At 35.7% G+C, this 10,657-nt stretch overlaps 2 protein-coding genes and 1 long non-coding RNA gene across 3 annotated transcripts in view; 1 reads left to right on the top strand and 2 right to left on the bottom strand.

The window, feature by feature from the left end:
* The window catches only part of Tango9 (transport and golgi organization 9), a 4,267-nt gene extending 1,524 nt beyond the window's left edge, over positions 1–2,743 (bottom strand). The window contains exons 1-7 of the mRNA XM_011303435.1: positions 2,574–2,743; positions 2,087–2,189; positions 1,633–1,780; positions 881–1,231; positions 486–729; positions 203–357; positions 1–70 (exon numbers count right to left, since the gene is read on the bottom strand). Coding sequence (XP_011301737.1) covers positions 1–70; positions 203–357; positions 486–729; positions 881–1,231; positions 1,633–1,780; positions 2,087–2,163 — 1,045 coding nt within the window. The 5' untranslated portion in view covers positions 2,164–2,189; positions 2,574–2,743. The remainder of the gene's footprint in view (positions 71–202; positions 358–485; positions 730–880; positions 1,232–1,632; positions 1,781–2,086; positions 2,190–2,573) is intronic.
* A 571-nt stretch (positions 2,744–3,314) lies between these two features.
* Positions 3,315–7,709, top strand: ergic53 (protein ERGIC-53). The gene is made up of 6 exons (XM_011303111.1): positions 3,315–3,809; positions 4,130–4,186; positions 4,421–4,691; positions 4,869–4,968; positions 5,370–5,653; positions 5,936–7,709. Exons 1-6 carry the CDS (start codon positions 3,641–3,643, stop codon positions 6,567–6,569), a joined length of 1,515 nt encoding a protein of 504 aa, XP_011301413.1. The 5' UTR covers positions 3,315–3,640; the 3' UTR covers positions 6,570–7,709.
* A 2,014-nt stretch (positions 7,710–9,723) lies between these two features.
* LOC105265562 (uncharacterized) lies at positions 9,724–10,409 on the bottom strand. Its single transcript, XR_892083.1, has 2 exons — positions 10,266–10,409; positions 9,724–9,884 (listed from the first exon to the last, which is right to left on the bottom strand). It is a non-coding gene; the product is annotated as an uncharacterized lncRNA (long non-coding RNA).
* Between the last annotated feature and the right edge of the window lie 248 nt (positions 10,410–10,657).

The following is a 10,657-nucleotide window of genomic DNA, read 5'->3' as shown; positions in this document are numbered from 1 at the left end:
TACACAGCTGGGGAACCACCACATTATTGTAAGAGCCCATTCCTATCAGGAGAACTGTGAAGCCAATCAACTGGAAGTATTCAAAAATTCGCCAATTAATTCTGCTACTCGAGAAAAATCCAGAAAGACTTTCTCATATTTTCATAATAACTTATCCAGATGGAATTCAAATAAAAATCTTGCAACTGTCGTTTTCTCTCACCTGAAGATAATGAAACGCTTGCCACTGAAATATGAGAGAGAATCCCCAAATGACGATAGTCCTCACACTATCAAGTATCATTCTCGTTGTTGCACTCATCTCTTTCGTCACGCTGATTCCAGCAAAATTGAAAAATGCAATACTTAAAGTGATACCTAAATAAAAAATCATCATAAGAATTTTTACGTAGAAATTCGAGGAATCCCTCGAGCTTTCATGACAATGCAATAAAACTAATTAGAATTTTTTATTAATGAATTATCAAATCGTGGGAGTATCTCACCAATAATAGCCATGAGCAATCTCCCACTGTTCCCTATCTGTATGAAAGCATCGATGGGCGCTTCCAAAGTCCCCTGGGAGTTATCAGCAAACGGGGGATACGCGTGGATGTAATTAAGAGGAATCATCGCCAGGCAAATGCCAATGAAACCGAAAATTCCCTCCCAACCGACAGCCTGTAGAGGTGGAATGTCCAGTCCAGCCACGAATTTCTCCTCTACCACCATTTGCACTGAGGTTATCACCTTTAATTAGAATTTAATGATCAGATTAAATCATCGGAGGTAAAAATATTGAGTTAAATAAATGACTCAATCCATTTAAAATCATCAATCGTGTGGTAAATTCGATAAATATTTTTATGTTGAATTTTTGAAGAAGAAAAAAACATTTCACCTGTGCACAAATAATTAGTAAATCCCCAGTGAGAATGGAGTTCATGCTGCCGGAGTTTTTATCATTCATCAAGAGATCGCTGACTCCCACGAGTGCCAATCCTGTGATAACTAATGCAATACCAGTCCATTCCCTTCCTCCTAATTTTCTATTCAAAAAACCCATCGACAAGAACCCAGTGAATACGATTACTGATCCTCTGAGCATCTGGAAGCTGCTGGCGTATGTCAGATTCAATCCCACGTACATTATCGAGGTTGCGATCATATCGCAGGCTGCGGGGATCAGGAGGATGAATGGATTGAAGTTCCTGTTGCCTTTCGTGAGTGGACTCGACTCAACCGAGTCGTCCTGACGAGAATTCATTCAGAAATATTGATTATCAATTTTATCATCAGTGAATTGATCTATCGAATTAATTTCGGGCTTGATAAATAACTTTAGAGATAATTACAGTCGCAGAGGTGAAGGGTCGATTTAGCTAATCTGTAAAATATCGAATATCTCTGGATGGAAGATTGATAGCGAAATATTTCATTGATACATTTTTGTAGCTCTTAATTGATTCGATAAAAGAGATTACTGAAAATGTTGTGGTATCTCTTCTGGATTCAGAGATATCTCTCGAAATGTTGAGGAGTGATTAAGTGGACTTGACGTTTTTTTGGTGCTCATTTGATAGAGATTTTTTTCTAGGTTTTAATATAGTTTGACTTGTGGGGATTTTGGGGGATTTTTCTCGTATTTCTCACATTTTTCCTTTTGTAGTAGATGTAAGCAATCTTAAACGTCAAGAAGCACAGCATTTCCCCCAGGAACATGAAGGAAGACTGCATGAATGGATGATTAAAGTGCCTAGGTTGTCCATCTTTGCCGGCAACTATTTGATAATCTGCGTATCTACGATAAAAATAAATTAAATATCTCAATTTCATAACTTTGCAGCTCAGGGTTAATTTAAAATTCGAAAGTCTTCATAGTTAAACGTAATTGTCTACAAGAGGCGGAATTTTCAGAAGAAAATTAAATATATAAAAATCGAATACTATTTTCACATTTTCAATTAAACATTTCAGCAGGATCGACAAAAAAACGTGTAAATTCACTGAATCGATTGGAACGCAATAGAATATTCTAACGAAATCGCCGGTTTGTCAAGTGAATTTTTTAATGAATAAATTTAAAAAATGGATAATAAATCCTCACTTGACTGAGAGAGTGTTGAAGGACCCAGTGACAACCATCAACAGGGCCAGGAGCTTCTGGTAGTTAGTCCAAGCCATTGTAGATTACTCCAACGAAATGAAAACTGCGGAGAGAATTATAAATCAGTGTTGATGTCTTCGATAATTACTGATAATGAGAGATTATCAGTCAGAACAAAGAGCGTCAGGGATAAAGACAACAGACACACATTCCTCAGTGTTGAAATAAACAAACAATAGGAACAAAACGATTCGTTATTTTTATCAGTGGATTAGGAGAAATTACGTTATCATTATGATGTGTTCAGCGTTTTGTTGGATTTATCCTCAACCTCAAAATTGTAATTGAAGTTGAAATAATGGATTAAATGGGGAATGAGTGGATGATAAATTTAGAGTCGAGATTTGACAGTTGTCGAGGTGTTTCCAGTTGTAATAAAATTGTTGGGTTTGGAGTCGATGACTCGTAGGAAAAAGGAATAACTCACTCAGTGGTCCATGCTTGCAGCTGTTTTATGAAGTGGGGTAATGACTTCTGACGTTTTAGATTAATTGGTTGTGGAATAAATAGCGAGTGATAATGGGAGCGGAATGGTGAATCACACAAGTACAGATTCAGGAGAATTCCCAGTGAATATTGGCAACAGATATGTTACGTGCGGATGTTCACTCTTATGCTGGTGGCGGGAAATATTTTAAATACAAAAATTGTGGAATAATCCATGGAAAATCGGAGCAAATAATTATAAGACTATAATAATTATAATTCAATTTTTCTGGATTTTTGTATTCTAATTCGAATTGGTGGAAATTAATTTCAAAGTTTTTAGTGTCGGGAAAAATTAATTAAATGAATAATGTATATAAATTTTATTTAGTGAGATTGATGAACATCCAATTAATTAATTAATTTGAAGTTTGTAGATTTGATTTAATAAATTATTAAAAAATCAAGTGATTTAGCTTCATGAAAAAATTTTAGCACCTGCCAATAAAAATTTATGTTTATTTGTTAAATAAATCTTTATAAAATCAACTTAAAATCATGGAATTCAAATTTATAATAAAGCCTCTGGGATTTCATGGAATAATTCTCATTTCCCGGAATTAATTAAGCGAATGAATAGAAAATAATTTTTTCATAATTTTCCATTCAAACGATAAAACATAACGCGCACTTTCGCCTGCGCAGATCATTCCACGTGGACTAAACCCCTTCAAAACCCGCGACGAGAGGGAAATCCCCTGGGAATTTTCAACTAAAAAATTCATAAACCTCAAAAAAATTAATACAAAAGATCAAAATTTTTAATTAAAAAAAGGCCAGAGAGAGAGGACAATAAAAATGTTTAAAAACAGATTTCAAGAATAAACGACGAATAATAAAAAACCCCGTAATATCAAAATAAAGATGGCGGCACAGGTGACAGGGGACACGTCAGATGGAAATGGAGAACGAATCAAGTGATTTTTCCATAATCTTGCAGTAGAGTATCCAATAGCGTATAGATAACACATGCGCTGTTATCAGTAATAACCAACAAGTCTTACAAAAATGAAAATGGCCGCCGAAGTGAGGTGGCTAGTGTTATTTATCAATTTGCCATTGTTATTGTGGGTGAATGCCGAAGAGGTGCATAAAAAATTTGAGTACAAATATTCATTCAAACCGCCCTATCTAGCGCAGAAGGACGGGAGTGTACCATTTTGGGAATATGGAGGAAGTAAGTTATGTTTTTGGTTAGATCCATCGGATCCATCATAACCAAGAGCTCCACGTATCCAGACGGTTATTTTTTTCTGACGTTTCGGTGACAGTCTGGGAATCATTCCATTCAGAATATTTTTATCAACTTTTTTGAAGCCCTTGGATCACCTGGGGCTCCAGGGAAGGGTACAATGTGGGGAAATTCAATGGGTTTTTCACACCGTATGGTTCCGGCTTTTTGACAGACAGGCTGGGAGAGGGATGGGGGTTTTTGGGGGATGGGGTGGGTTTTTCAATTGTTTTTTTTTCGGGGTTTAAAGTGATTTTTTCTTGCAGATGCCATCGCCAGCTCCGAGAACGTCAGGGTGGCCCCATCGTTGAGGAGTCAGAAGGGTATGTATGATTTTTTGAGGGGATGTGGGGGTAATTTGAATTTTTTAATTTTGGGAACGAATTTGATGGGAGATTTCGATTTTTTTTATGAAAGAGTCCAGGGGTATCAGTGATTCATTTCAGGATGAAAATAGAAAGCAATTGCTTAGTCGACGAAAAAATTGCCTCTGTTAGAATAATGTGGAATTGCTCGGGTATTTTTATTTTTTTTTTGAATGAAATTATTTCTTTCAGGTGCAATATGGACGAAGGAAATGACCAACTTCGATTGGTGGGAGGTGGACCTTGTGTTCAGGGTGACTGGTAGAGGAAGAATTGGTGCTGATGGTCTGGCATTTTGGTATACAGCGAATAAGGGACAGTATAATGGCACTGTCTTCGGGAGTTCAGACATGTGGAATGGTCTGGGACTCTTCTTCGATTCATTTGATAACGATAATAAACATAATAACCCGTACATCATGGCTGTGTTGAATAATGGCGATCAAATTTTCGATCACGCCAAGTGAGTTCAATTTTTTTTTCCTTATTTCTTCGCAGGTTAATTCGAATTAAATCGATTTTTCATTGGTTCGATTAATTATGGAGGAGATTCTGATGATAAGAGGGATTTTAGATCTTGATTATTATTTTTTATCTGTATCATTAGCGTCTGGAGTTGATATGAAATTATTTATTGCAGTGATGGAACTACACAATCGCTGACTGGATGTCTTCGAGATTTCCGTAACAAGCCGTTTCCAACGAGAGCTAGGATTGAGTACTATAAAAATAAGTTAACGGTAAGTCTGAAGGATTTACTCTGGATTTTTCCCAATATCGTACTTGAAGCTTAAAAGATTAGGCTAATGAGACTAAATTCTCTTGAAAAATTATAAATGAGATAAATACATTTTTTCGACGTCAGTTTTTAGCGAATACCTCGCAAATGAAAGGAGGTAGCGATATTTCTGGTTATACATTTTTTGTAGCAAAAGGTGAGGGCTACAAAAAAAGTGATTACGAAAATATCGATATTTTTCGTCCATCTCGAGATATTTAAAAAAAACTCTTCTCGAGAAAATATGAATTTATTCTAGTGAACTAATGAATTAGTTGTTAATTAGACAAAAAATATAAAATAGATTTTTTTGGAGTGAATAAAGTAGTCGTGGGTTTTCATTAATTAGATTTTTGACCTCAGGTTTTATTCCACAACGGAATGACCAACAATGACAACAACTACGAGATGTGTTTCCGTGCTGACAACGTCCATTTACCCCAACGTGGATATTTCGGTGTGTCAGCAGCCACTGGAGGTTTAGCTGATGATCACGATGTCCTCCACTTCCTCACGACGTCCCTCCACCCACCTGGAGAAATGGCAGCTAGTGGTCGTCAAGTTTCCCTCGAGGACGAGGCGAAATTCAGCAGAGAGTACCAAGAGTACCAGGAGAAGTTGGAGCAGCAGAAGAAAGATTACAAAAAGTGAGTTCTTATCATTAGTCGAGTCTCTTATCACTCGTCGATAAAGCGCCCTCACGCATTTGAACAGACTCTTTCCCTTTCGTTATCTTCAGTTGATTACCTTTAGCTACTGAATCCCAATAATTGACTAATTATTTATAAAAACAAAAACCAATTATATTCGCAAATTACTGTCGAGTATCTAATCTAATTGACGAATTCGACAGTTAAAATTTAAAAAAACCTGTGAAACACTTGAAAAATCTGAGACAATAATTGGAAATAAATTGTTAATTATTTTAGGGAACATCCTGATGAGCACAAGCCGGACTCAGATGGCTGGTATGAGACGGACGGTCAACGAGAGTTGCGTCAAATATTCGATGGTCAGTCACAGATATTTGAGGTTGTCCGAGAGTTGAATAAGCAGGTGGACGAAATGGTGGGTCGTCAGGAGCGCACTCTCTCCCTGATCTCTCAAATTCAGTTGGGAGGTGTCCAGGTGGCAGGGGGTCAGCCAGGAGCACCTGCTCAGCTGATTGACACCATTCGTCGCCAGGAGGTGGATGCAGTCCTCAGTAATCAGAACATTATCCTGAACACAGCCAGAGAGATCAAATCATTCGTGGGAGAAGTGAATTCCAAGGCTGAATCCATCCTGTCGAATCAGGCAAGACAGCCCACAGCTCAGGTTCAGCCGATTGGCTACGACTATCAGTCCCTCGTGGCTGAAATGAGGGATGGCCTCAATCGAGTGAAGAGGGACGTCTCGGAGACGAACGCTAAACTGTCCGGGGCAACTCCTGGGGGCTGTCCCACTGTCAATTGTCTCACTACGACAATGTTTTTGGCTTTTCTGGCTATTCAGATGGTCATTCTCCTGGGGTACAGCATCTACAAGGACAACAAGGAGGCACAGGCCAAGAAATTTTATTAGGAAATATCACTGGGGAGAAATGGAAATTTTTGGTGGAGAATTCAATTTTGTAGGGAACCGGTAAAAGCTGACGAGTCCATTCGGTTGATGCAAGAGTCTTCGGGGATTATCTACCAATCGGGGAGGGATATCGGAATTTTTAGTAATACCTTTTTTGCAGCTCGTATTTCAATCTATAAAAAAGGTATTAATGAACATTTCAATATCTGTCTTCGGTTCGGAGATATGATGAACAAACTGTAGTGGGGGACCACTCGTTATCTTTTAACTTTTTTCTGCTCAATTGTCGTCGCTGGGGCTTATCCGAAGGAATTTAAATAGAGAAAATCTGTGGGTTCTGAGGAACGAGAGGGTGAACCCAGAATTTGAGGGGAAAATTTTTTGATCTCCTCAGGAAAACTCTTTTGATGGATTTTGCTTCATCTGAGAAATTCCGTCTCATTTCATCACTGAATTCACCCCTGAATGTTTGTTTACTCCTTTTCATTCCTTTTCTATAATTGTTTATTTGTAATTATCGTAATTTTGAAAAGATGGAAAATATAAAAAAAAAATTTTCGAGGATTTCTCACTCGTGATTTGTCGGTTTGTGACAGAAAATGGAGGAAAACATCCTGCGAGAATGATTTTTTATAGTTTTTGCAATTTTTTCGTAGGGAAATGATTTGCGTTCTTTTTTTGGGATGAACGAACAATTTTACATGTATCGTTGGTATTTAATATAAAAATCACTTGGCCAATCAATTGATGATAATAACGAGATGTTATTTTTTTGTTTCCCCTAGATTGTTTTACGTAGTCAGTGTTTTGAATGCGCACATTTGGTTTTTTTTTCTTTTTGAGGGAAGATCGGCACATTATCGTAGAGAGACTCAATACTCTCCCTGTTATATTCTCCATCGGATGAATTGTCTTTTCCTTTTTCATCTTCAGAATTTTCTATTCATGATTGTACGTAAGTGGTCAAATCGTTGTGAGTGTGGAGTTGGAAATGAGAGAATTTCGACGAATAATTCATATTGCATTACACGACGATGGGATACAATAATTTTCTGTCTCCATGTCATTGCATTTGTAAGAGTTTATTAAAGATTGTAAATGTATAAGATAATGTGATGTAATAAAAGAGGATCAAAAGAATTGAGAGGGCAATTGTTTAACAAAATTCTCTAAACCCGAACGAAAAATATTTACATTAAGTTCATTAATGGAAATTATTGTTTATATTTTTATGCGATTGGAGTGATTCATGGGGGTGGGTAATTGAAAAGAATTGGGGAATTTTTGGAGAAGTGGAGCGAATAAAAAAATCGAATGAACAGTTTAGTTTTATGATGATAAATGTTTGGAGGAAGATGCATGTCCCCAGAAGCAGGGACAACTCGAATTAGCATTGGCCCATTAGCCCAAAAGTGATTCCACTCAATTCATCCTTGATTGGGGATGAGACAGTGTGGAGTACTGAACTCGTTACGCATCCATGCCCCCTCATAAATCTCAATTGCAATCCACCCTCACACAAAATACTCGCTTTTGCTCCGGCCAACCGGTAGACATGCCCTTAATTTATGGCTAGATCCAACTTTATCTCGTCGGCTTCTTGTATTATTCTTCATTCAATTATCCATTGAGATCCGAATGATCTCGACGACTCGGAGAATCAAAAAAAACATTATAAATTATCAATTTTTTGTTTATTTATCTCATCTTTTAGCTATTTACTTCCAATTTCACAGTTGTTGAGTTTCATTTTTTTTTTATTTCCGATCCCCAATATCGGAATGTTAAACAAAAACTGGAATTCCATCGAAAGATATTTTTCGGAGAAATCAGGATTAAATTGTTTAACAATAAATTTGAATAAATCAGATCTATCGGTGTCCTAGCCGAGTTATCGACGAATATCTCGAAATCTAAGAGAGATAACACAATTTGTCGTAAGACCTTTTTTATAGCGCAGAATAACACCTACAAAACAGGTAATAACAAAATTTCCGGTATCTCCCTTCAATTCACAGATATTTCTCGAAAACTCATGTACCAATTAAACCGCTTTTATTCTGGTGCTATAAAAATAAAATTTTGGGAATTTCTTCAAAAATCCCTATCATCAATTAATTAATTCCTTGAAAAACCCCCGAATAAATCATAAATAAATAATTTATTCATAGATCCTCCCATGAATGAATAAACAAATAATAAAATCCACAAGATTCTAAGAAAAAAATCGTCTAAATAAATGCCTCGCCCTCTCAAGTGCTAGATTAATCGCGAAAAAATCGTAAATTCGCGGAAACTCCTCCCCCTAGCAATTTGCAATAGCAATAAATTTTCCGAGAATTTCCACACAATCTCCACGTCTATAACAATGAAATAAATTTTGTGGAATTTTTTATCTCCCCAATTTTTCCAACGACTTTCATTAGATATTTGGGAGGAAGGGCGGCCATCGCGGTTTTCCACCCACTCGAGAGGGTTGCAGAGGTCCACCCTCTCATAGCAGTAACTACCAATGAAATTGCCGGACCCATTGGGCGCAGAATCAGCGAGGGAATTTCCCCTTATCAGACTGAGGAGTGAATCGTACGAACGCCATTGGTCACAGCCACTCTCCAATAGTCTTCCTCAATACGTATTGATCATCGCTATTCCTACAAAAACACTCGCCTCCATTTTATTGCACTTTTTATTATTATACGACGTTAACGATTTTTTCATGATTTTTTATTTTAATTGACACTTGAGTTATCGCGATAATTACTGAGCAGAATTTTTTTTCTGGAGATTATCTCGTCTCGCACATAAATATGATAATAATAATGAATGTTAAAAAATAAAACCATTAGTTTGTAATATAAATAAAAATAGAAATAAAATACTGAATTCATATAAAAGTTTAGACTCGAAATTTCATGCCATTTTATTTAAAAACTTCTTAGTTTATTTATTAATTTTTTTGACATTAATGTTTTTCAGACTTAATTTTAGAAAAAATAAAAGTGAGAGTTTTTACGAAAACATAATTATTTCTGTTAATTTTATTTTAAGAAAATACTTTTAAACAATATGAGTTACATTAATTTAATTTAATAACAGCCCACGCAATTTGGTGTAAGAAAATATTAGTAAAATATGGAGAAATGTAAAATCACAATTTCTAGTGCTGAATATTTATTTGAAATAAATAAGTGAAGTACATGCTTTTTGGAAATAACATACTATCGAAATGGTGCATCAGGAAAATCTTTGTTATATGCATAATTGGAAAATAAATTTGGAGATTCCGATAGTGTGAGGGCATTCCCTGGTATCCACCTTAAAAAAACAATACTTTGTTTAAAACATGAAAAATATTGCAAAAAACAAACGGAGATTAACGGAAAAACATAGATTTAATATAGATCTAATTAATAATAAATTCTATTTACATTATAATCGCGATATATCGATGAAAAATCTTTCCTCGCCCGATTGAATCAATAATTAATAAAATAATAATAATAAATAGTCTAGATAATGAAAGACAGAATAATTACTTTTATATAACCGTTCTTCTAATTCGTAATTTATTATTAATAAAGGATATTGTGGAATGGATATTGTTGTTTAAAAAACCGTTTGAAACCATTTTTTAATGAAAAATATATCAAATCAATTTTTTGGTAGGCGTAATTTTTTTTTAGTATTTGTTCTCACCAGATTATTATTATACTGTCCTGAGGAACTCGATCTCGCGAGAGCCGAGGACCATGACCAGCGCCATTATCACAATTTTTGCAGCAATCATTCTGACAATTTTTTTATTTGCAAAACAGTGAAAAATTCAAGAATTGTTTGTGAATTCACATGAGAATTTTTCTGCTTTATATACCCGAGCGACACGCGAAATATGATAAACTCCATTTATTATTGTATATTCGTGTCAACTTTTACTTCCGGAATAATTAGTTATTGCTCTTCGACTTTTTATTTATCGACAATAAATTGCTGAGGCCTTGGGTCATAAGGCAAATTATTGTAGTGAAATTATTGCATTGCATGACAGGAAATGAAGTCACGCACAAACAATTGAGTAATTGTTATGGAAT

Source organism: Fopius arisanus, unplaced genomic scaffold (assembly GCF_000806365.1).
Source record: "Fopius arisanus strain USDA-PBARC FA_bdor unplaced genomic scaffold, ASM80636v1 scaffold00031, whole genome shotgun sequence".
NCBI lineage: Eukaryota > Metazoa > Arthropoda > Insecta > Hymenoptera > Braconidae > Fopius > Fopius arisanus.
The sequence above is the reverse complement of the archived record's forward strand: the minus strand, read 5'-3'. Positions and strand labels throughout refer to the sequence as shown.

Excerpts from the sequence above, each read along its gene's own strand:
- ergic53 (XM_011303111.1), top strand. The coding sequence starts at position 3,641 with ATGAAAATGGCCGCCGAAGTGAGGTGGCTAGTGTTATTTATCAATTTG. Across the intron at positions 3,810-4,129 it reads ATTTTGGGAATATGGAGGAA|ATGCCATCGCCAGCTCCGAG; the intron begins GTAAGTTATGTT and ends TTTTTCTTGCAG. Across the intron at positions 4,969-5,369 it reads ACTATAAAAATAAGTTAACG|GTTTTATTCCACAACGGAAT; the intron begins GTAAGTCTGAAG and ends TTTTGACCTCAG.